The sequence below is a fragment of the Peromyscus leucopus genome, chromosome 20 (genome assembly GCF_004664715.2).
Source record: "Peromyscus leucopus breed LL Stock chromosome 20, UCI_PerLeu_2.1, whole genome shotgun sequence".
Classification (NCBI taxonomy): Eukaryota; Metazoa; Chordata; class Mammalia; order Rodentia; family Cricetidae; genus Peromyscus; species Peromyscus leucopus.
In genome coordinates, this window is record NC_051080.1 from 15,009,365 (window position 1) to 15,034,505 (window position 25,141).

Below are 25,141 nucleotides of genomic sequence, written 5' to 3' on the forward strand. Positions count from 1 at the left end.
AAGGGGCGGGGCGGGCGGGGCGGGGCCTACGGCGAGGGGCGTGGTTACGCGTCCGGGGCGGGCCCCGGAGGACCCGCCGAGACTAAGTTTCTGGGCCAGTTAGCGGTGAGTTCCTGGGCACTGGGTGGAGCGCCGTGGCCAAACCCGACGGATTCCAACTGGGGCGTGGGCCAGAGGCGGGGCTGGGGGAGGGGGGGGCACCGGAGGGCACTGCTTTGGCGGACCGCGTAGCGGACATGGCGAGTTCCCGCGTCCCTCAGCAGCTTTTCCTACAGGGTGTGGCCGCTGTCTACACGTTTGCCTTTGCGTCTCTCTACACCCAGATCCCAGGTGAGGGCGCCGGCAGTGGGACACTCACACGTGGTATCATCCCTCCCTTCACCCGGAGTACGAGCTCTCCGAGGCGGGTGTGAAGTCCAGGCCAAGGGGGGCAGTCGTTTGTGTACTGCAGGCCGCAAGAGTGTGGAGGGAGAGAGATGTGCAAGGGTCGGTTTCCCGTTGCTATTCGGATTCTCTACATCCAAATGAGGGCAGAACCCCAAAGGGAGTAGGAGACAGATTTTTACCTGGACTCCAGCGAAAGGTGCTGACCCAGAGTTAGGTCCTCTGAACCTGGGGTTGGGGGTCAACAATTTCTAACCTGAAAGAGAGCGTCTGGTAGAGCAAGCCCTACCTGGGGTGGGAACATCTGCAGGCACAACCCGGGGTGCGCGGGGTGCGGGGGAGCATTTAGAGGTCCTGACAATATGGCATCTGCGTGCCTGGAGCTGGTGGTGGGGCATCTTCAGGGCTTGATTCGGATGGACTTAGTCTGAGAAGACACTGACGTGCCCTCCCACAGGCCTCTATGGCCCCGAGGGCATCCTTCCTGCTCGGAGAACACTGCGGCCCCAAGGCAAGGGTCGGTGGCAGCAGCTGTGGGAAACACCAACGCTGCTATGGGAGGCACCAAGACTGGGTCTGGATACTGCCCAGGGTCTGGATCTACTGACCCTGCTGGGCACCGTGCTAGGGCTGGGTGCCCTGCTTCTGAACTCAATGCGACATCCCTTCGTCTACCTGCTGCTCTGGGCTGCCTACCTGTCTGTCTGCCAGGCAAGTGAGACTCTTAACAACTTCAGCCTCTGTCTGATCCACCCACTCTGCCTCACCTAAGGCAGCAGACACACGATGGCTCTTTTAACAGCTCCTCTCCCTACAGGTGGGCCAAGTGTTCCTTTATTTCCAGTGGTGAGTGACTCCTGGGCCAGCGCTGCCTGAGGCTGGGCAAGGGATGTTTGCCTCTCCCGGGGAGGACCCTGCGAGGGAAGCAGTCTTAACGGAGAAGAACCCTTTATGATATTTCTTCTCCCTGTAGGGATTCCCTGCTGCTGGAGACAGGCGTCCTGGCTATACTAGTAGCCCCACTGAGGAAGCCTTCCAACCACAAGGCCCCCCAGGGTGGATCAGCAGGGGCCTCACCCCTCGAAAACCTCCCGTTCTGGCTCGTGCGCTGGCTGCTGTTTCGGCTCATGTTTGCCTCTGGTGTGGTCAAGCTGACCAGCCGCTGCCCTGCGTGGTGGGGACTCACTGGTGAGGGCCTGGGCCTGAAGCTGGGATGGTCCGGAGGCTCTCCTCAACCCTGACCTCCCCACCCATTACCTGCAGCTCTCACCTACCACTATGAGACACAGTGCCTGCCCACCCCGGCTGCCTGGTTTGCCCACCACCTGCCAGTCTGGCTGCACAAGCTCAGTGTGGTGGCCACCTTCCTCATCGAGATTGCTGTGCCCCCTCTGTTCTTTGCCCCCATTCGCCGCCTGCGATTGACTGCCTTCTATGCTCAGGTGGGTAGAAGACAGTGTGGCCTTCCACTGGCCAGTGAGTCCTATAACAGAATGAGCAGCCCCGGGGAGTGGCCAGGTGATGTGGGTGCTGTTGAGAAAGCATGGCAGGCAGAGGGATGCACGACTCGGGATCAAGGCTGCGTGTAGCCTTTATGAAAATGTCAGTCTCTAGGTCAGAAGGGTCCAGGAAGAACAGCCTGCCGTAGATCTGATCGCAGACCTTCCCTGCAGGTATTATTACAAGTCCTGATTATCATTACTGGCAACTACAATTTCTTCAACCTGCTAACCCTGGTGCTTACCACGTCCCTCCTGGATGACTGTCACCTGTCTGCTGAGCCTGGCCTCAGATGCCCCAAGAAGATGCCCACCTGTGAGTGTCATCCTGTCATGACCATCAGACTGATATCATCTGCCTGGTACTCCCCAAGAACCCCTGTTCCACCTCCACCCCAGCCCCTTCCTTGGCTGTAACTCCTCAGCCAACCTGTGACTGTCCTGCCCATAGCCTGGCCCAGGACCCTGCTGACCATGCTGTCCCTACTGCTGGAACTGACCGTCTATGGGCTGCTGGCCTATGGCACCGTGCACTACTTTGGCCTGGAGGTTGACTGGCAGCAGCATATCGTCCTCTCTAAAACCAGTAAGTGAGGGGTTGAGGATTTAGCTCAGTGGTAGAGCGTTTGCCTAGCAAGCACAAGGCCCTGGGTTGGGTCCTCAGCGCTGGGGGTGGGGGTGGGGGTGGGGGGCCAAAACAGTAAGTGCCAGCTTGGGGATCTCAGGACAAGGGCTGGGTCAGCCCCTGATCACAATCTCCTTTGGCAGCCTTCACCTTCCACCAGTTCTTCCAGTGGCTGAAGATGGTAACTCTGCCCACTGTGTGGCTCGGGGCAGCCTCCCTGACCTGGGAGCTGCTCGTTGCCCTCTGGAGGTATGTGTGTACCTGAAGGCGGGGGGAAGAGGCTGCTCTCAGCTCAGGCCTGGCCTGACCGTACCTGGGCCCCCTGTCCCCAGGTGGACCCGGGTGCAAGGATGGCTACGGAAGTTCTTTGCCAGTATCCAGCTCTCCATCCTGGGCACTGCCACGGTGGTCTTGTTCTTGATCAGCCTGGTAGGTAGCCCTGTGGAGAACGGGGTTGGGGGAAGATGGGGCAGCACTGAGCTATTGCCCTCTTGCATGCAGGTACCTTACTCCTATATGGAGCCGGGGACCCACGGGCGTCTCTGGACTGGGGCTCATCGCCTGTACAGCTCTGTGGAGCACCTGCAGCTGGCCAGCTCATACGGCCTCTTCCGTCGGATGACTGGTCTGGGTGGACGGCCCGAAGTGGTGCTGGAGGGCAGCTATGATGGACAGCACTGGACAGTGAGCCCTCCCGAAGGATGTTAGGGTCAAGGGAACCAAGTCCAGCCATCCCAGCTAACCATATGTCCATCTTCCAGGAGATAGAATTCATGTACAAACCTGGGAATGTGAGCCGACCGCCCCCTTTCCTGATACCCCACCAGCCGCGCCTTGATTGGCAGATGTGGTTTGCAGCCCTGGGCCCACATACACAGAGCCCCTGGTTCACCAGCCTGGTGCTGCGTCTCCTGCAGGGCAAGGAGCCAGGTGAGGGATAGGCCGGGAGAGGGGCTGGGAAGGGAAGGACAAGTTCAGAGCCGTGTCAGCCTCCCCTCCCCTGCCACAGTGATCCGCCTGGTCCAGAACCGTGTCGCCGAGTACCCCTTTCATGAGCAGCCACCCACCTACCTGCGGGCCCAACACTATAAGTACTGGTTCTCAAAGCCTGGGGAGCAGAGGTAAGGCTGGGATGATGGGTGGGTGCCAAGGCCTGGGCTATAAGCCACATGCTGACTGTCCAGTTCTGTTACAGCCAGTGGTGGCACCGGCAGTGGGTAGAGGAATTCTTCCCAGCTGTATCCCTGGGGGACCCAAAGCTGGAAACACTGCTCCGACAGTTTGGACTTCAGGTGTGAAGGAGTCGGCTGGACTGTGGGAGGTAGCAGGGTGCGTGGCTATTGCCGGAGTAAATCTAATGGGTTTGTCTTGGCTTTGTCTCCATAGGATAAGAGTCCGCTCCGGACCCGAAGTCCCGGCAATGCTCTAGCTCAGACACTGAACTGGATTCGGACGCAGCTGTCTCCTCTGGAGCCTCCCATCCTGCTCTGGGGGCTCTTGGGGGCGGTGGTGACTGTCCGAGTTGTCCAGACCCTACTTGCCCCGTCCCCGCTCCAGTCCTCAAAACTGTCTAGAGAGGAAAAACGGAAGCAGGCTCCCAAAAAGGATTCCAGAGCTGCCGCTGAGCGGGCTGCCCCAGCCCCCAACAGCAACAGCAGTGACTCCGGGGTCTCCCGGAGGAAAAAATAGCTGCTTCGTGGGCTGTCTGTCAGCCAGCCACATGTCCTGATGGAGTCAGATCCCCAGAATTCCAGCCCACATCATGGCACACAGCCCCGTCACTGCGCCTTAGGCAGTCCTGCCAGGGCAGATGCAGGTGGCTTGGAATGCCACCCCGGGGACTGTTGGTGATACCTTGAGCCCCTGCTAGTCCCTCTGCACCAGCCACATCCTCCTCTAAGTCATTCTCCACTGTATTGGCAACCAGGCCAGAAGTGGGCATGTGGCCTCGCTCAGGACTTCCCTGGGACATTGTAATCAGTGTACCCATGGATGTAGAGGCCTGGGCCTGGAGCCCCTTTCCAGCCCCACTGTGGAGGGGATGAGCTGGATTTGCTGAGACTGGGAGCAAAGGGGAGCGGAACCATGTGATGGTGCCTACCTACCCCTCAGACTGTACCAATAAAGGCACCATTTATACATCCCCCTTTGCTGGTGGTTTCTTCCTTCTAGAGAGACCTGAGGACAGTCGGCATAGCCTGGACTGGTTACTGACGCAGCTAAATGGGCTCCCTCCTTGTCACTCAGTCTTCTCCATAAAATAAACAAAAAGGCCTGGTTACAAGAAGCCTCGCTGTGGCCCCGCCCGGCAGACCTGTACAGTGAGGGCTGTGAGACCAATGGAGGAAGATGAAACTAGAACCACCCAAGGACCGGGGAACCTTCCAGAACACATCCCTCTCTCCACCTCCTGCTTTACTTCCTGGTCTTCAGAAAGGTCAGAGTGTGAAAAGGATAAAAGAGGGGACGAGTACTAGGTGGTTATGTTAGCAGAGGTGCCAGACCCTGGATGGAATAAAGAAGGAGCATGTGGTCGCCCGTAGCCCTGTCCTGGGGAGAGGACAGCAGAGCGGGGAGTCCATTTCTCTAGGGTCCGGTCAGTCCCTCCTTCCCTGGGATCCTGCAGCCCAGCTTCCTTTATCTCAGCTCTATTGTTGGTCCACACCTCCTTTTGTTCTCCCAGCATAGCTTCCGGATTCAGATACTTGGCTGGCCAGCAAGCCCCAAGGATCCTCCTGTCTGTTTATCCCTGGTACTGGGTGTTTTGCTCTTTGTTCGAGACAGGGTTTCTCTGGGTAGTCCTGGCTATCCTGGAACTTGCTCTGTAGACCAGGCTGGCCTCACACTTGGAGATCTTGCCTGCCTTTGCCTCCTGAGTGCTGGGATTAAAGGCGTGCACCACCGTGACTGGCCATGCCCAGTTTTTTTACATGTGTTGTGGAGATCCAAACTTGGGTCCTCGTTCTTGTGTGGTGAGCACTTTCTCAACGAGACCGTCTCCTGATCACCTTAACCGTTTTTTGTTTTTTTTTTAAAGATTTTACTTTTATTGTTTTTAATTGCATACATGTTTTCAATTACATGTTTAATTGCATGTATGTACATGTGATCATAGGTGCCAGAAGCATGCGATCCCCTGGAGTTACAAACAGTTCTGAACCCCCAGGTATGGATGTTAGAAACTGCACTTGGATCCTCTGCAAGAGCAGTGTGCTCCCTTAACTGCTGAGCCATCGGTGGTTTTAAGTATGTGTTTTTGTAACATTAACTATACTCACAATATTTTATAACTATAATCTCTTGCTATTGTTTCTAGAACTTTCCCAGTACCCCAAAGAGAAACCCTGTGCATCCATTAGACAATAACTCTCTTTCGTCCCTAACAACTTGTGTTCTGCTTTTTTTTTTTTTTAAATTCTAGACACCTTATAGAAACTGAATTATATTCTTCCTTCTCCCTCTTTTTTTGGGGGGGCAGGGGGAGGGGTCTGCTTTTGCACTATATTTTCAGGATCCATCCATGTTATAATGTATCAGAGTGTCATTCCTCTTTTGTTTCTGTTTTGTTTTCCTGAGAGGGTCTCATGTAGCCCAGGCTATATCCTATCCTAAACCTGTCACCTCTAAAAAAAGGCCCATAGTGTGCATGGGAAGGTAGCAGGACTCCAGATTCTGTCCACTGAAGGGGAATGTCAGGCCTTTCTGGGGATAGGTGCCTTGAACTTCCAATCTTCTATCTACACCTCTCAAATACTGGGATTACAAATATGGTCTACCCATCTGTTTTGGAGGGCTGTTTGTTTCATTTGGCTGTTGTTTTGTGTGTGTGGTGATTGGTTGGTTGCTTGGTTTTGAGACAAGGTTTTGCTATGTAGCACTGGCTGGACCCGAAATCACTTTGTAGTCCAGGCTAGCCTCAAACTTGCAGCAATCCTCCTGCCTCAGCTCCTCAAGTGCTGAGATTAGAGCATGTGTGTCCTCACCAGGCTACATTTCTCATTTTGTCACATAAAAGGCGAAATACCCATACTAAAAGATGAAGGTTTATTAACAGTAGTCATTTTATTTGCCTCGTCATAAACAAAACTGCCCTTTTCACTTTGTAGTTTTGGTTGTGAGCCTGGCCTTTAATGGCTGAGCCACCTCTCTAGCCCTCTTTTCAGCTCGGAAAGCAGTATTGAAAGACATAGCTAGCAGCCAGGTATGGTGGGTGGCACACACCTTTAATCTCAGCACTGGGGAGGCAGAGGCAGGTGGATTTCTGTCAGTTTGTGGCCAGCCTGGTCTACAGAGCGAGTTCCAGGACAGCCAGAGCTGTTATACAGAGAAACCCTGTCTCAAAAGAAGAAGGAGAAGAAAGGAAGGAGGAAGAATGTAGAAAGAGAGAGAGAGAGAGAGAAAGGAAAGAAAGAAAGAAAGAGGAAGGAAGGAAGGAAGGAAGGAAGGAAGGAAGGAAGGAAGGAAGGAAGGAAGGAAGGAAGAAAGAAAGAAAGAAAGAAAGAAAGAAAGAAAGAAAGAAAGAAAGAAAGAAAGAAAGAAAGAAAGAAAGAAAGAAAAACATGGCCACCAAAGACAGTGTCACTGTCTCAGCTTATGCAGGTGGTTTTGTCGTGGTGACAGATTGAAGGAAGACCACTATCGTAATGGTGTTCCAGTGGTCTTCCAGGATCCTATCAAAATAGCTTTGACCTTGCAGCCCCTGAGAGGCAATAAGCAGAAACCAGCGGCTGTTTTTCTGTTGCCAAAGTCTCTACATAAGAAGACCCAAAAGAGCAACCACATTCAACCAACAGAAGCTTCAAGGGCAGTGGCAAGGCTGTAAGGGGGTTAAGAAAAAGCCGTAGTCGGAAGGTTTCTCCAGTACCACCCGGCCACGTGGTCCTTCAGCCGCTTATAAAATAATCATTCGGAGACTAAATATTACCAATTGCATGGCCTATGGCAGGCTTCTTGCTAGCTAGCTCTTATAACTTCAATTAACCCATTTCTATTCATCTATGTTTTGCCACGTGTTCCGTGGCTAAAAGCCAAGTCCCCATTCCTTCTTTCGGGCCCCACAGCAGTCCCAGCAAGCCTGAGTCCCCAGAAGTCCTGACATTCCCCTTGAGTGGACAGGACCTGGAGTCCTGCCATCCTCCCATGACACCTTGGGCCTTTTTAGGGGTGACAGGTTTAGGAAACAGTCTACAAGGGCCACAGACAGGTTCTGGGGGCAATAGTCAGGAGGACAACAAAAGCAATACTGTGTCCAGTGATCACAACCAGAGTGGGATGGATGTTCAAGAGATGATCAGGTCAGATACAATGGCTCATACCTGTCATCCCAGAACTCGGGAGGCCAAGGCAGAAGGATTTCAGATTTCAAACCAGCCTGGATTACACAGAGACAGAGGTGTGAGAATGGGCATAGTAAATCACGTTTGTCCACACTGCATCATAGCCTTCAGCTCCTACGTGTTGATTTGAAGCATGAAGAACCAAAGGCCCTTGCAGAAATGGCTGGTGCCAGGAGGTCTGGTAGAGCCTTTGAGGTAAATTGAAAAACTGTCCCCCAAGTCCTCACATCAAATCCTCAGAATTCACCAAGCCCCACCTTCTGCCTCTAGCACTGCAAAGCCAAATGAAATCTCCAGAGCTTGTGAGTTGTGCTGTTTAGAAAAAGCATATTTGCAGCAGGGATTAGTGACAGATCTTGAGATGAGACCATCCTGGATTGTCTCAGGTGGTCCCTAAATGCCATCCCAAGTATCACAGCAGCAGATAGCCCTTGTCCACACCCAGAAGACCTGAAGTCAATACTAAGACACTGTCACCAGGGAGCTGGGAGAAATGGGGGAAAACACCAAAACCCACCAGTTCTTCCCAAACATTTATTTTTCACTTAGGCCTTCTGAATTTGAGAGAATGAATTTTGGGGGGGGGGGGTATTGCTGTTGGTTGGTTGTTTTCTGGTGCTGGGAATAAAACCCAAAACTGGGAACATACCAGTCAGCTCTATGCCACTGAACCATATCCTCAAGATCATTGCTTCTTTTTTTGGGGGGTGGGGGGGGTTCAAGACAGTGTTTCTCTGTGTAGTTTTGGTGCCTGTCCTGGATCTTGCTCTGTAACCCAGGCTGGCCTCGAACTCACAGAGATCTGCCTGGCTCTGCCTCCCGAGTGCTGGGATGAAAGGCGTGTGCCACCACTGCCCGGCTTTATTGCTTCTTCTTTTTCTTTCTTTCTTTGTTTCTATTTGAGACAAGCCCAGGCTGGCCTTGAATTCACCTTGTAGCTGAAGTTGGTCTTGATCAACCACTTGCTCCTCCGGCCTCTACATCCCGAGGTCTAGGATTAACACTGCTTCCCTCGTCTCTTAAATTGGCAAATGTTGTATATATTTATGATATATGATATTTTAGAGTGTGTTCAACATATGGGTTAATTAACATTTTTATGTAGTTTTTGTATGTGTGTTAAAGAAAATTTTTATAACATTTGTTTATAGTATGTGGTACATGCACCATGGTGCCTGTGGAAGTCAGAGACAACTAATAGGAGTTGGTTTCCACCATGTTGGTTCCAAAAATCAAACTCAGGTCTTCTGGCTTGCTGGCACTTTTACCAGATCACCACTCCTATTTAAAAAAATATGAAAAAAAAAGAAAAAGAAAGAAATGAAAAGCCAGGTAGTGTTATCTGAGTTCGAGGCCAGCCTGGTCCACAGAGTGATTTCCAGCATAGCCAGGGCTACACAGAGAAATCCTGTCTTAAAAAACAAACAAAATTTTTTTTATCTGTTCTGGGCTGGGCAGATAGTTGAGCAAGAAAAGCCCTTCCTGCACAAGCTTGAAGACCAGAGTTTAGATTCTCAGAACTCATGGAAAAGCTGCGTGAGCATGATGGCCCACTTTTACTCTATCTAACTCAGAGACAAGGGCTCTCAGAGTAAGGTGGCTAGCCAGACTAACTGAAATGGCAAGCTCTGGTTCAGCAAGAGGCTTCACCTCAATATGCAAGGAAGACACCCAGTGTCAGCCTTGGGCATCCGTATGCATGTGCACGTGTGTGCAAATGTACCCACACACAGGAGTGCTCATGTACACAGAAACGTGCAGACACACACCACACAGACAGACAGACAGACAGACAGACACACACACACACATATACATACATATACACCACAATACTTTTAAGAGCCAGGTATGGTGGCAAGCACATATAATCCCAGAACTCTGAAGACTAAGATTGAGACAGGAGAATCACAAGTCAACATAGAGAGTTCAAGGCTAGCCTGAACTACACAAAACTTTTTGTCTTAAAAGCAAAAACAAAACAGACAAAAATCTATCTGGAATGGGGCTCCGCAGCACCCTTGGCAAACTGAAACAGGTTTGTTTCAGATTTGAGGTCAGCTTAGGCATGGTGTCAGATACTATCTCAAAAAACCAAAAGAAGGGAAGAGTTCCCTTAGCGATTTGTTTTTCTCTAGCCTCAGCCTCCTGATTGCTGTGATTACAGGCATGAAGCACCATGCCTGGTTAGCAATTATACTTTCTTTCTTTCTCTCTTTCTCTCTTTCTTTCTTTCTTTCTTTCTTTCTTTCTTTCTTTCTTTCTTTCTTTCTTTCTTTCTTTCTTTCTGTTTTTGTTTTTGTTTTTCAAGACAGGGTTTCTTTGTGTAGCTTTGGAGCCTGTCCTGGAACTCACTCTGTAGCCCAGGCTGGCCTTGAACTCACAAAGATCTGCCTGCCTTTACCTCCCGAGTGCTGGGATTAAAGGCGTGCGCCACCAACGCCCAGCAGCAGTTATAATTTCAATTTTTTGAGGAACCTTTTTTTTTTTTGAGGAACACACCGTGTGTGTGTGTGTGTGTGTGTGTGTGTGTGTGTGTGTGTGTGTGTGTTTGTGTGTGTGTGTGGACATAGCAGGTAAAGTTGCTTGCTGTCTGAGTTTGATCCCCAGAATCTACACGTACAGTAATAGACTTCTGCTTTCACTCTATACATGATTTTTATGGTTATATAAAATCAACTCTTTCCATAATGGCTCTACTAATTTACATTTCCAGTAATAGTGTGAAAATAGTTCCTTTCCTCCATATCCTCATTGGCACATAATCCTCATCTTTTTTAAAAATAATTTTTGAGATTATAATATAATTACATGAATCCCCTCCCTTTCCTCCCTCCAGACCCTCCCATGTACTCCCTTACTCTTTCCACTTCATGACCTGTTTTTAATTACTCTTTGTGTGTGTGTGTGTGTGTGTTCCTAAGTACATAGATACAGTGTACTCGGTCTGTTTGTTACTTGATATATTTTTATATTTTCAGGACTGGTTATTTGGTATTAAATAACCAATTGGTCTGCTCTTCCCTGGGGAAGACGCTGTCTCCCACTCAGCATCCCTTAGTTGTCTAGGTTGAGGCCTCCTGAGCTTCTCCTGTCTACATTAGCATGTCTGTTGGTGCCATCCTTGTTCACGTCGTGTTCAGGCAGCCGTGTTGGGACTTTATGGGTGTATCGTCTGACATTTTTAGGAGACAATCTCCTGAAGTCCCTGTCCCTTACACTCACTCTGCCTCCTCTTCTTCCGTGCTCCCTGAGCCTTGGGTACCGGAGCTCTGTTGTAGATGTATCAGTTGGGACTGTGCTCCACAACTCTGCATTTTCACTGGCTGTGGGGTTTTGTAACATCGTTCTTTAAATTAATACTTTCAGTGTATGTGTGGGCATGATTTCCCTGCATGTATGTCTGTGCACCACACGTGACGTACCTGCTGCCTTAGGAGGCCAGAAGAGGGTGTTTCAGATCCCCTAGGACTGGAATTGTAGACAGCTGTGAACTGCCATGGGGTGCTGGGAACTGAATCCAGTCCTCTGGAAGAGCAGTCAGTGCTCTTAACCTCTGAACCATCTCTCCAGCCCCCGTAACATCTCTTTCTACAATAGTCATCCTAACAAGTGTGTGGTGAACTCCCAGTGCATTTTGTTTTGTTATGTTGGTGGTGCAGGAGGGTAACCCAGGGCCTCTTGCGCGTGAGGCAAGTGCTCAAACCATGAATCTATTCTCTTCAATGCCTTGTTGTAGAGTTTGTTCACATTTTTCCGATTGTTAGTGATACTGAGCATTTTTCCCATACACCTGTTGGCCATTTTTATGTCTTTTGAGGGAAATGTGATGAAGGTTTTACTCTTCCACCCAGGCTAGTCCCAAATTCATGGCTCAAGTGATTATCTTGCTCAGTCAGCCTCCTGTGTAACTAGGACTATAAGTATGTGCTGCCAGCTCCAGATCTGTACATCTGTAGAACCCAGGCCATAATGCATGCTAGGCAAATACCCTACCACTGAACTACATCTGCAGGTTTCTTTCCTTTTTTTTTTCTTGGTTGTTGTTGTTGTTGTTATTTGTTTGTTTTTAAATTTTTTGCCTCTGTACCATATGCCTGCAGGAGTCCTCAGAAGTCAGAAGAAGGCATCAGATCCCCTAGAACTGAAGTGGAAACTCCCTGGGATCTATGAGGGTGACCCTAGAGAAGATTCCTAGTAATGGGTCATTCAGAGCCTGAACTGGCCATCTTCTGTAACCAGGCAAGGCTTCCAGTGTTGGTGCCAGGACATCAGCCCAGGCACAAAACCTTCCACCTACAATTTGTCCTGCCTGTAAGATGTGCTGAGGTTGCCGGGCGGTGGTGGCGCACACCTTTAATCCCAGCACTCGGGAGGCAGAGCCAGGTGGATCTCTGTGAGTTCGAGGCCAGCCTGGGCTACCAAGTGAGTTCCAGGAAAGGCGCAAAGCTACACAGAGAAACCCTGTCTCGAAAAACCAAAAAAAAAAAAAAAAAAAAAAAAAAAAAAAAAAAAAAAAAAAAAAAAAGATGTGCTGAGGTAAAGGCAGCGCAGAACTTGTGGGAGTGGCCAACCAGTGACTGACTGGTCCCACCTGAGGCCCACGCCATGAGAGGGAGCTCACACTGCCTAGAGGACCAAGACCTAGAGGCTGGACAGCCCAGAGACCTAAGGTAGACCCAAACATGACTGAAAAAAAAAGTTAATGAAATTATTCCTAATGATACTCTGCTATACTCATAGATCAGTGCCTAGCCGGATCATCATCAGAGAGGCTTTATCCGGCAACTGATAGGAGCAGACGCAGAGACCCACAGCCAGACATTAGGTGGAGCTCAGGGAACCCCCCAGAAAGCGGGAGGAAGGATTGTAGGAGCCAGAGGGGTCGAGGACACCATGAACATGGCCTACAGAATCAACTAAGCACGTCTCATAGGGGCTCACAGAGACTGAAGCGACATTAATAGAGCCCAATGGCTCTGAGTTAGCGCCTCTGCAGTTTTGCTACGGTTGCGTGGCTTTGTCTTTTTGTGGGACTCCTAACAGCGGGGTGGGGAGTGTTTCTTGATCTGTTTGTTTGTTTGTTTGTTTTTTGTATTTTCGAGACAGGGTTTCTCTGTGTAGCTTTACGCCTGTCCTGGAACTCACTCTGTAGCCCAGGCTGGCCTCTAACTAGCAGAGATCCGCTTGCCCCTGCCTCCCGAGTGCTGGGGTGTTTCTGGACCTTTTGCCTGTTCTTGGAACCCTTCTCCTCATAGTGGGTTGGATTGCCTTGTCCCTTGATATGAGGGTTTGTGCCTGGTCTAACTTTAACTTTAACTTTAACTGGTCTAACTTTAACTTTAGCTATGCTGTGTTCAGTTAACATCCCCGGAAGGCCTGCTCTTTTCTACAGGGAAATGGAGGAGGAGTGGATCTGGGGGAGGGCGAAGGGAGGGGGGAACTGAGAGGAGTAGAGTGGGGGAAACTGTGGTTGGAATATAGGTAGGAGAGAAGAATAAAAAAACGATTTTTTAAAATGTGTACCACAAGCCTGCAGGAGCCTCCAGAAGTCAGAAGAGGGCATCAGATCCCCTAGAACTGGAGTTACAGGTGGTTATGAGCTGACATGTGGATTCTAGAAACTAAATTCAGGTCCTCTGTAAGAGCAAATGCTCTCAACCACTGAGCTATCTCTCTAGCCCTATCTTTGCCTATGATTTATTAAGTTATTTATTGTCCTACTATTTAGTAAGTTCTTTATAAGTTTTGGATGTTAATCCTTTTCAGAAATGTGTTTTTCTCACATTCTGTAGGTTACATCTTCCCTAAGTTGATTTGATTGTTTCCTTTGTGTGGGAAGGCCTTAGTCTGTTGTAATCGCATTTACATATATTTTAATATATATTCTAATGTGAGTGTGAGTGCTTGCCCACATTCCCAGGAGAGTAAAACATGTCTATGCTGTAACATGCATGAAGCTGTCAGAGGACAATTCCTGGGAGTTGGTTTTCTGCTTTCGCCATGTGGTTCTGGGGCTCAAATTCAGGACGTCAGGCTTGGCAGCACCTTATCCACTGAGTCATTTCAAAACACGCATGCACACTCAAGTGTGCAGATGCACCTTTTGATTTGTTTTTTGAGACAGGATGTCAAGTGACCCAGGTTGCTCTCAAATTGGATATGTAACTTTTCCTGAGTGTGCTTGGTTTTTGTTTGTTTGTTTTGTTTTTCAAGACAGGGTTTCTCTGTGTAGCCTTGGCTGTCCTGGGACACCCTCTGTAGACCAGGCTGGCCTTGAACTCACAGAGATATGTCTGCCTCTGCCTCCCGAGTGCTGGAATTAAAGATGTGTGCTACCATGACCTGCTAAGATTGTTAATTTCTGATCCTCCTGTATCCACCTCCCAAATGCTGGGATTACAGATAGGCTGTGTCTGGTTTACTTTGGATATTATAACAATATTAATTATTTCATCTGTAAACATGGGATATCTTTCCATTTTTTTGTGCATTCTGAAGTTCATTTCATTGTTGTTTTATTTTTTCAGTCTAAAAACCCTTATCTCCTTGGTTAAATTTATTCTCCACTATTTTTGTGGCTATTGAAAATGGAATTTTTTGTTGTTGTGTGCTTGGTTTTTGTTTGTTTCAAGACAGAGCCTCACATTGTAGCTCAGGTTGGCTTCAAATTCTTGCCTCTGGCCGGGCAGTGGTGGTGCGCACCTTTGATCCCAGCACTAGGGTGGCAGAGGCAGGCAGATCTCTGTGAGTTCAAGGCCAGCCTGGTCTACAAAGCAGATTCCAGGACATCCAGGAATGTTTCACAGAGAAACCCTGTCTGGGGCGGGGTGGGGAGGTGGAGTGGATATCTCGCCTGTTTCCTGAGTGCTGAGATTACCGGCATGCATTGCCTTGCCTAGTTGTTTTCCCTTTTTCAGATAGTTTGTTATTAGTGTACAAAAACTGAGGGGTATAGCTCCGTGGTAGAGTCCATGAGGCTCTGGGTTCAGTTCCCAGCAATATAAGAAAAAAGAAGGAAAGGAAAGGAAAGGGAGGGAGGGAAGAAGGGACGGAGGGAGGGAGGGGGAGAGGAAGAAGAGAAGGAAGGAAGGAAGGAAGGAAGGAAGAAAGAAAGAAAGAAAGAAAGAAAGAAAGAAAGAAAGAAAGAAAGAAAGAAAGAAAGAAAGAAAGAAAGAAAGAGAGAAAGAAAGAGAGGAGGCAGGCTGTCCAGCTGGCCACTGGTCTCTCTCTTGGTGTTGGGAAGTGTTGGGAACCGAACCCAGGACCTCATACTTAGGAGACAGGCATTTTCCCACTGTGCCGCATCCCGACCACCACTGATTTTGCATTCTGATTGATTTTTGTTTGTTTAAGAAAGTCTAGCTTTTAGATGCAAGATTGTAAAACATTGGTAGGGAGCTTCTGCCCTCCGGGGTTCTCCCATTGTGCTGTAAGCCTGTATTTAAGATCTCTTCCCTCCTTCAATAAACGGCATTCAGCATTAAAAAAAAAGAAAGAAAGAAAGTCTAGCTTTATAGCTCAAGCCAACCTGGAACTCAAGTTCTTTCTTTCTCAGCTCCTTGAGTGTTGGAGCTATAATCCTGTGGGCTAGGCCTAGCTTGGGTGTCTTGTCACACTAAATGGCAACATATTTGCCAGAGACTCTTGACCTATAAAGGAACCAGGAGCCATCCTGGAAGCTTCTCTCTGCCTCCAAAGATAGGACCATCAAGGAGCTGAAGCATACCCAAAATACTGAAAGCTTACATTGATCTTTTTTTTTCAAGACAGGGTTTCTCTGTGTAGTCCTGACTGTCCTGGAACTTGCTCTGTAGACCAGGCTGGCCTCAAACTTAGAGATCCGCCTGCCTCTGCCTCCTGAGTGTTGGGATTAAAGGCACACCCTGACACCACCGCAGGTAACTGTATACTCTTAAACACAAATAGGCCATCTTGGGAGGATGCTGAGGAACCAGCTCATTGGCATATTAACTAAAGGAAAGTGTTTACTCTCCTGCCTTTGCACACAGCTCTACCAGGACACCTGGGAGGGAGTTTCTACGCTGAAGTGTTCCAACAGAGAGATAAGGAAGGCTTCCACCATCAGAGGGGAGTGCTATGGTCCTCCTGTTCTTCATTTCTGTACTCCTGAGACTAATCTGATCCCCATGAATCTGGTTAATCCCCCAGATTCACTCACCAGTAAACAAGAAATGCAGGGAAATGTCAGCTGCTTTGGGGAAGCCAACCAAAGAAGCCTTGCAGAAGGGAGTTCCCTAAGTCCAAAGACTCATTTTCTCCAGAGACGACTTCTAGAGGAATAAAGGAAGCCTTTGAACTGAAAGAGACATCTTCTGGTTGTATATCACAGTAAGGGATGAATCTATGACCGAGAAAAGACATGATGGTCGCTGGCAAGCCCAGATGGAGCTGCATCTTAGGCACACCAAAGGCACTGGGGGAATCCTGCATGGGCACCTATAGGTGTAGCCTGGGCAATTAACCTTTCAATTTATGTTGTTTTATTTAGATGCTTGTCTTTCATTTATTTATTTATTTGTTTTGTTTTGTTTCAAGACAGGGTCTTTCTGTTGCCCTTTCTGTCCTGGAACTCGCTCTGTAGACCAGGCTGGCCTCAAACTCACAGGCATCTGCCTGCCTCTGCCTCCTGAGTGCTGGGATTAAAGGTGTGCGCCACCACCACTGCCCAGCTTTCCCCTCCCCCTTCTCTGTTGAAGGAAGCTGAGTCTAGAAGACTTTGTAATTATTTTGAGAATGGGGGATAAGGCAGATGACTGACTTGGAGCCGAGAGGTGAGTGGTATTCCTATGCTGGGACCGCTCCTGCTACCCCTACCTGGGCCCTAGTGATAAGTCAGCTTCGTAAACTCTTTCAGTCTTTATTGATACCTGGCACAAGTGACCTCACCCACAATGGGTAGGGACTGTAGACAGGTGTACGGGGTCCTGAGCAAGGCTGGAGCGGGCTGTTACGGTGCCTGGCGGTGTCCAGCCTAGGTGCTGTTTCAGCGGTGGGAAGACTTTGGGAACCATTCACCAGCTCAGGATGCCAGGGCAGTACTTGTCAATCAGCCCTTGATAGTAGGGCCGCAGGCTGTCCACGTCTGGTAGCTCAGGGCTCTTGGTGTAGAGGTCAAATTTGCTGCCGACGTGGGGAGGAACAATGAGCACCAGGAAAGATCCTTCTGGAGCCCCAATCCCCCTTCACTGCCCACACCCCTTGAGGGGCTATGTACTTGAACTCTTGCACCCAGGGCAGCATATCCAAGTCCTGCTGGCTGCACAGCTGTCGGTAGTCACCACCCGTGTGCCACGGATAGAAGGAGTGGAATCGGATCATGTAGAAGGCCTGTGGATGCCACACCCAGCATGCTCAGATCTGCCAGACTGGCCAGACCGGGGCTAGGCTCCCGATCGGGCCCTCCCCACACCTACCTCGGAGGGTAGGGAGAATTTGTTGAACTTCATCATCTGGTAAAGGTACTCTGCAGGAGAAGGGGGCGTCACAGCCAGGTGCCCAGAGGGGCAGCCCTAACCACCATCCCCACACTGTCTCCTTGCCCGTCTCTCTGGCTGTGCTCACCGTCATGGCCCCAGGACATAAGGACATTCTCAAGTCCACAGTGGGGCTGGTACATGCCAAGTTCTGTGCTGCGATGACCAAGAGATGAGTATGAGCAGGACTGAGCGGGTCCAGGGGAAGGACCACCTGTGGTCGTGTATTGAGGTCAGGTGGGGTGCTATTTTGAACTAACCTGTATCGAGGGTCCTGAAGGTCAGGATTGTCCTGGAAAGTCGAGTCACAGAATACCACAGAGGCCTGGGGCCGGCAGCCCACGGGAAAAGTGTCTCCAACAACGGCCCACTAGGAGAGGACAGGCAGCCGTGGGTGGGTGAGGAGGGGTCAGCCGGTCGGCTCCCTCTCGTAGTGCCCCAAGCTGAATGAAGCTGCCCCACCCCATCCCCCGCACCTGGCCTTCACCTACCTGAGGTTCCCCCCACAGAGCCAGGACCTTCCCCAGATCGTGCAGAAGTCCGACCAAGTGGAACCAGTCTGTGGAAAGGCAACAAATGCAGGGAGAAAGGTAGGCAGAGCAGGCTTGGGGCTGAAAACAAGGAGCCCGGGGTGTCTGTTTCCCTCAAGGTGGAGCCTGCGGGAGAGGACCAAGCCTCTCGAGTAGGGTCGGGTCGGGTCGCCTGCTAGGGCAATGTCGGCCCCTCTCCCACCTCAGCTGTAGGGCACACCTTTGTCTGGGTGGGCTTTCCGGATGCCCTCCGCTGTCTGGAATGCATGAAAGGAGTTGGGGAAATCAACATCCGGGTCCGATTCATCCACGAGCTCATCTAGCATGTTCACGGCCTCCATGACTGTCATTTTCTTGTACGAGAAGCCTCCATACTGGATATGCTGGTGAGAAGGGAGAAATGCGCCGTGTTCCAAGAGGGGGCTACAGAGCAGGGTCCCTCCGTGGGTACATTGGGCCCCAGGCAAGGAGGCTCCCACCCTCGGAGTCTGCGCTAGGAGCAGGGAACCTTTACCTTTCTGCTGACGAAGTCCACCGTCTGGTGTGTGTGCATGAGCTTGTAGGTGGTAAAAACGCGATCCAGCAACGGGCCAGCCTGCAAGCCAGACAACCAGCGCAGGCTGTGTGCCAAATTGGCCCAGCACACTGGGAGGCGTGGCCTCCCCTCCCGCAGGAGAGGCCCCACAGGTATAAGGCGGAATGGAGCTTCCCCAAAAGCCCCCTTAGAGCTGTGGGAAGAGGAAGGGCTGCTCCCCACAGGGCTGGACCAGAGACCGGGCAGAGAAAGTGAGGGTTGTTAACGTGGGTTCACTCACGGTGTAGTTTCGGAAGCTGCCCTTGCTTTGGGCCAACTCTGGGTCCACATCAGGTCGATAGACCAGGGAAGGGTCTGGGCCCTGGTTGGAGAGGAGTTTGACCCATTTCACCACTAGCCGGGCTCATAAAGAACATTGCATCCCCAAGGGGGTAGGTACTAACACACATCATCCCATGTGCATGGCAGCCCGGCACCAGCCGGCCAGTGTCAGCTCATGCCTACCTACTTCCAATGTGAGAAGATACTAGTTAAGAGCCAGCAGCTCCCACCTGCTTGATACCCTTGCAGACGGAAGGTAATTGTAGGAGACCTGACTCCACGGGGAGGCCGGAGGTGGGGGGTGTGCTTCCCACCCCTACCCCAGCTGGATATAAGAGGAAGAAGTTAGCTCTGTGACCTTGACGAGCAGGGCCTGCATGAACCAACTGAAGAAGACCTCTTCCACTGAGGGCTTGGTGAAGCCGCTCCTGTATGATCGTCAGGTACTTACCACATCCACCTTCATCCTGAGAGGGAGCAGGGATCAGACGGCAAAGCTCGCAGGTAGGTGAGGTCCGAGGCCAGGGTGCCTTTTATAGGCTCACAGGTTATGTAACTGACCGGATAATACCTATCTCCTTGGACTTGACATTTGGTAATGAGTGACCATCCACCCTCCCCCTGGCCTCAGCAAGTTAATATATCAGCACAGAAGCAGAACCCCACCCCCCAGCCCAGCCCCCTTTACCTTCGTTCCCGCCTCCTCTGTCCTAGAGTGACTAATTCCTCGGATAGACTCTGTAGCCGGACCTCTGATTCCCCCTTGTTGTGGGCACAGAGGTCCTTGTACTAAGAACCAGGAATGTTAATCATGCAGGGGTGTCTCCTCAACGGAGGAGATAAAAATCAAATACCTGTGTTCCATCCGGAAAGCTGAGAGTGGATTTTGTTAATGACCTGGTGACCCTTTTGTTATCTGTGGAGACACACCTCACCCACCTTTTGCTGTAGAGGCAGACCTCACCCAAATTCCAGAATGATTATCCTAGACCGTTACCCATCCTTAGGGGAGATGTCACATGTTCTTTATATCCTGCTGACCTCTATGATGTGGGTCAGAAACTACCCTAGATTCTAGGTCTTATAGCCATGGAGCCCACCCTCATGGTCACATGTACTTTGTAAAAAGACTTTCTATGTAGTCACACCTTCAGCTTTATTGTGCACCTGGAATTGGACTGATTGGATGGATAATTGTTGCCTGGAAACCTTTTCCCCAATTGTCCTGTGTTTTAAATCTGCTGACAATGAACCTCCTGACCAAGTCAATCCGAACCTGCTTTTCATTCCTATCTCTTCTCCAACCACTGCCCACATTGACACCTGCAGGCCACCACCCCCCCAACTGGCACCAAAAACATTGGAGAAGGTAAGAAAACTTTTCTTTCTGTAGAAATTGAGGGTCAGGGAAGCACAGTCCTCTCACTGAAAAGGGGTCTCAACCTTAAAATGAGAGGGTGGAACAAAATAAGGGCTCTTCTCAGTCTTCCAAGACAAAGTGTTTTGTATAATTATTAAAGTATTTGTTGCCAGGCAGCGGTGGCGCACGCCTTTAATCCCAGCACTCAGGAGGCAGAGCCAGGCGGATCTCTGTGAGTTCGAGGCCAGCCTGGGCTACAGAGTGAGTTCCAGGAAAGGCTCCAGCGTTACACAGAGAAACCCTGTCTCGAAAAAAAAAAGAAAGGTCCAAAGGAACCAAACATTCAGAGCTACAACTCTGCAACTTTATAGGCATAGGAACTAAAGTAAAGAGAGCCCGTGTAAAGGAGGATAACAAAGTCTCTGTGAATTATTTTAAAAAGAGAGAGAATTGTTTAATTCCCCGCCCCCTTTGGTTTTCCCTCACAGTGGGAATAACTCAAGTTAAATGTCCCTTCATAGAATTTTTTTTCTTATTTTTCCCTAATAGCAGGAATAACTCAGTATCAATGACCCCTTCATGGGAGAAAAAAATCAAAACAAGCCTAACTTCTAGAACAAAAACAACCACAACTAGGACATAGAGCACGAAGCCAATGCTGCTTAAATTTCCAGGGGTATTAGTCACTCATTACATTGTCTAATTAATGCTTAATTTTCATAGTAAATAAACTGAAAGAGCAAAATTCATAATTTTGAACTATATCATTGGGTATCCTCTTATCTGTTTCTCACTGCTGAGGATCTGGCTCTGCTCTTTAAGTTGCTGTCTGGAAACTCGCCCTTACATTCCATAAAAATGTAACACCTGAAACAGAGCAGGTTATTAGCTTATTAAATAATGTGGTTGCTAAACCAGCAGCTCATAGAAATAACCTCTTACTGATAAGGAGCCTATAATAATTATTTTTTTGTTTTGTTTTGTTTTGTTTTCGAGACAGGGTTTCTCTGTGTAGCTTTGCGCCTTTCCTGGAACTCACTTGGTAGCCCAGGCTGGCCTCGAACTCACAAAGATCCGCCTGCCTCTGCCTCCCGAGTGCTGGGATTAAAGGCGTGCGCCACCACCGCCCGGCTAATAATTATTTTTCTGGTAAACTATTTGTTCCGCACTGTTAATAGTTGGCAGTTCAAATTGACATATTACTTGGGATCTATAGATAATTATCTGAAATATTCCCTTTTAAAGAATTTTGAGCAGCTGGAATGGATGGCTCAGTGGTTAAGAGCACTGCCTGTTCATTCAAAGGATCCAGGTTCAATTCCCAGCACCCACATGGCTGTTCACAACTGTCTGTAACTCCAGTTCCAGAGGATCTGACACCCTCACACAGCAGGCAAAACCCAATGTGTATAAAAAAAATGAATAAATCTTAAAACAAAGAATTTTTGAAGATACTCCCTGATTATTGCCTAAAATTACATCTAAAAATCCTATAGAGATTGCTTTTAATGGCTCTTCAAAAGGTCAAGGAGCTTATGCTTTATATACAATATTCACATGCTACACACACACACACACACACACACACACACACACACACACACACACACAAGATTGTATTCACTCTGGGTTATACAGCTCAACCCTCTAAACTTGCCGTAATCAATCAGCTTTTATTAGATGCTTCTCAGCCATTGAATGTTTTAACTGACTCTGCTATTTATTTAAATTTGAATGACAGGTTATTGGATGGACTTAAGGAAGCATCAGAGTCTTCTAGTCATGATGGGTAGCTTTGGAACCCCTGTTTGTACTTCTTTACCCAAAATGAGCATCCCTAAGGAATTAAGGATTAAAGCTCAACATTAACTGACCTCATATAAAAATTAGCACATGAAAGATTGAGATGCAGTGAGAAGGGAAAGGGATCTAATGAGAGGAAGAAGAAATGCTGCTAAAGGATTGTGATCATGGAAAGGATGTGGTGGAGGGAAACATTTGGAATGAGGTCCTTGAGAATGGAGTCTAGTTAACAGTTGGAACGGATGGGACATGGTGGTTTGGAGACAGACAAGGAAATGGAGATAGACACAAAAGTGGGGAAAGTGGGGAAAAGGCCTAGTGTACTTCTTCAGCTCAATTTCCTTGCTTAAAAAAAAAAAATCAAGGAGCCGCCGGGCAGTGGTGGTGCACGCCTTTAATCCCAGCACTCGGGAGGCAGAGGCAGGCGGATCTCTGTGAGTTCGAGACCAGCCTGGTCTCCAAAGCGAGATCCAGGAAAGGTGCAAAGCTACACAAAGAAACCCTGTCTCAAAAAAAAAAATTTATGTGGACTAGGCCATATTACACCCATTTTGCTCACAGCAAAAATAGTAGCAGAAATTAATCATAGATGGTTGAATTGAGGATGGCTTTCATGTTCCCTCATCCACTGTTAGCTATTCTTATAATTCTCTTATGCTTACCTGTATTAATTAGGGTAACTGTAGAGGCAATGTATTCAACCTTGTCCTCTTTTACAGCCACTATTTTTTTCTTTAAAAAAAAATTAGGAGGGAGCAGATGTTGGGCGCACAGTGGTCCTTGTACTCACAGAGAAGCACTAAGAGAACCAGGAATGTTAATCATTTATCTCAATGGAGGAGATAAAAATCAAATACCTTCATTCCATCCAGAAAGCTGAGAGTGGATTTTGTTAATAACCTGGTGACCTTTTTGTTATCTGTGGCAGAATACCTCACCCTAATTTCCCAGGATGGTTATTCCAGACTCTTCCCTCCCTAGACCGTTACCCATCCTTAGGGGAGATGTCACATGTACTTTATATCCTGCTGACCTCTATGCTGTGGGTCAGAAACTACCCTAGATTCTAGGTCTTTTAGCCATGGAGCCCACCCTCATGGTCACATGTACTTTGTAAAAGACTTTCTATGTAGTCACACCTTCAGCTTTATTGTGCACCTGGAATTGGACTGATTGGATGGATGATTGTTGCCTGGAAACCTTTTCCCCAATTGTCCTGTGTTTTAAATCTGCTGACAGTGAACTGCCCAAAGTCTGATCCAGGTTGACAAAGTCAATCTGAACTGTATTGTCATTTTTATCTCTTTGCAGACCACTGCCTACATTGACACCCGCAGGGTCCCCCCTCACCACCACCACCCCAGCTTTAAACACCTCCATGCCTGCAGGCAGCTCCTTCTGATAAGGCCTGCAGTTCTGAGCCTTACTCTAAAGCATGTGATTCCCCACATCTTTATTTTTTCTTTTTCTTTTCAAGACAGGGTTTCTCTGTGTAGCTTTGGAGCCTGTCCTGGAACTCTGTAGAGCAGGCTGGCCTCGAACTCACAGAGATCTGCCTGCCTCTGCCTCCCGAGTGCTGGGAATAAAGGTGTGCACCACCACTGCCCGGCGATTCCCCATATCTTATCCCTGGAAGAAAAACCTGTTGAAGAGCATCTATGAATTATAAGTGAGAAGAAATCAGTGTAGGCTGGGGATGCAGCTAAGTGATTAGGTGCTTGCTGAGCATGTATCAAAGCCTAGAACCAAGGTTCAATCCCACTACTGCAAAAAATGGGGGGCAAGGGAGGAAGAGATCAGACCTGTTAAAATGATAAGACTTTATTTAAGGCTGCCACAAAAGGGGAGTGAGATCAAATGTAATGGAGACCAGCGGAAATTTACCATCAGTGGTCCAAGTCGGAAGTCGCTGAGACATCAGGAATAGGAGGGCTTTTGCGGAGACCGCGTCACTGGATTCTTGCTGGAGGCAGGTAGGTGGCTAGCTATCAGGGTGGAAGAGAGGCCTCTCCACGGGCTGATTTGGGGATTTTGTTTTGCAGTGGTGGGCTGTCTGAGGTCTGGCAAAGAAGGGTGGTGGACTTCTGGGCAAGGGGCTCACACGGACCAGGATTTAAAACACTTGGACACTCTTTTTGTTTGTTTGTTTGTTTGTTTATCTGTTTGTTTTTTCAAGACAGGGTTTCTCTGTGTAGCTTTGGAGCCTGTCCTGGAATTCGCTCTGTAGACCAGGCTGGTCTCGAACTCACAGAGATCCGCCTGCCTCTGCCTCCTGAGTGCTGGGATCAAAGGCGTGCGTCACTACCGGTCTTGGATATTCTTATAAAGAGGATCCAGCAGACAAAAACAATTTGCCTGGGCCATGACAAGCCTGGAGCAGGGAACAGGGCAGCTGACATCTAGGTGCCGTGAAGGTGAGAGTCTTAGGTTAGAAGCCAATTGAGTTGATTCTACATTCAATGGGTGCCCTATGCAGCTGTGCTGGGCCACCAGCAACCCCGGCACTACTTACAAGGTAAACTGCAAGGAACCTTTTCTTAACTGCCTTTTGTGTGTTTCTCTCTCTCTCCAGTGAAAGTAGGCCCTGGGAGGCTGAACTCTCCGGCGTGTCCTGTGTGCTCCATGCTCAGTGAACATTGGCCAGGCAAGGGTTCCTTGGAGAAAGCTAGAGCCGTGACCTTCAAAGAGATCAAGGGCAGGTCCTGGTGCCTGGATTGGTTCTTGAGGAGAGTAAGACTTTTAAGTGTGAAAACAGCCAGAAAGTGGCCTTGGGGGTGCGTTGGGGGAGGGCTGTCCTGCCACTGAACCTCTGCATGGGGGCACCAGGAGGTAATCAAGTGTAGCCAAGCACAGTGTGAGGTTGGCACCACACCAGATACAAGGGTCATGACTGGCAACCTCCTGACGCTGCACAAGATGCCAGTGGTCCTCCCCCTTCACGGCAAAGTTCTGAGGCTCAGGAGCCTTGGCCACGCCTGGGATTCTAGAGGTCAACCTGCAAGAGGTCTGGGTGTCCATGCTGGAAAGATGCAAAGTACCAGTGAAGAGAGGTATGGGGGTGACAGGAGGTGCTCCCGGAAGAGGAGGCGTCTTATGCTGAAGACTCAGGAGAAGTTCAAGATTGGACCTTGCCTAGGACCCAGGGTACCAAGGAGGGTCTTGGCAAATTTGGGTCTAGAAGACCCAGTTTCGGTCGGGCCTCAGCTTGTTTTGACTCCTCACCTTTACTCCAGACCCCATGGTTTGTCTTC

At 49.2% G+C, this 25,141-nt stretch overlaps 2 protein-coding genes across 2 annotated transcripts; one reads left to right on the plus strand and one right to left on the minus strand.

Moving 5' to 3' along the window:
• Positions 1–35: 35 nt before the first annotated feature.
• Lmf2 (lipase maturation factor 2) lies at positions 36–4,655 on the plus strand. Its single transcript, XM_028869188.2, has 14 exons — positions 36–330; positions 842–1,095; positions 1,202–1,230; positions 1,358–1,572; positions 1,648–1,826; positions 2,058–2,199; positions 2,335–2,469; positions 2,652–2,757; positions 2,841–2,937; positions 3,010–3,192; positions 3,270–3,438; positions 3,518–3,629; positions 3,704–3,800; positions 3,895–4,655. Exons 1-14 carry the CDS (start codon positions 237–239, stop codon positions 4,195–4,197), a joined length of 2,115 nt encoding a protein of 704 aa, XP_028725021.1. The 5' UTR covers positions 36–236; the 3' UTR covers positions 4,198–4,655.
• A 12,054-nt stretch (positions 4,656–16,709) lies between these two features.
• On the minus strand, positions 16,710–19,285 carry Miox (myo-inositol oxygenase). Its single transcript, XM_028869320.2, has 10 exons — positions 19,179–19,285; positions 18,687–18,767; positions 18,386–18,466; positions 18,092–18,254; positions 17,833–17,900; positions 17,602–17,711; positions 17,430–17,497; positions 17,282–17,331; positions 17,083–17,195; positions 16,710–16,988 (listed from the first exon to the last, which is right to left on the minus strand). The coding sequence occupies exons 1-10, from the start codon at positions 19,191–19,193 to the stop codon at positions 16,880–16,882; spliced, it is 858 nt and encodes a 285-aa protein (XP_028725153.1). The 5' UTR covers positions 19,194–19,285; the 3' UTR covers positions 16,710–16,879.
• Positions 19,286–25,141: the final 5,856 nt, after the last annotated feature.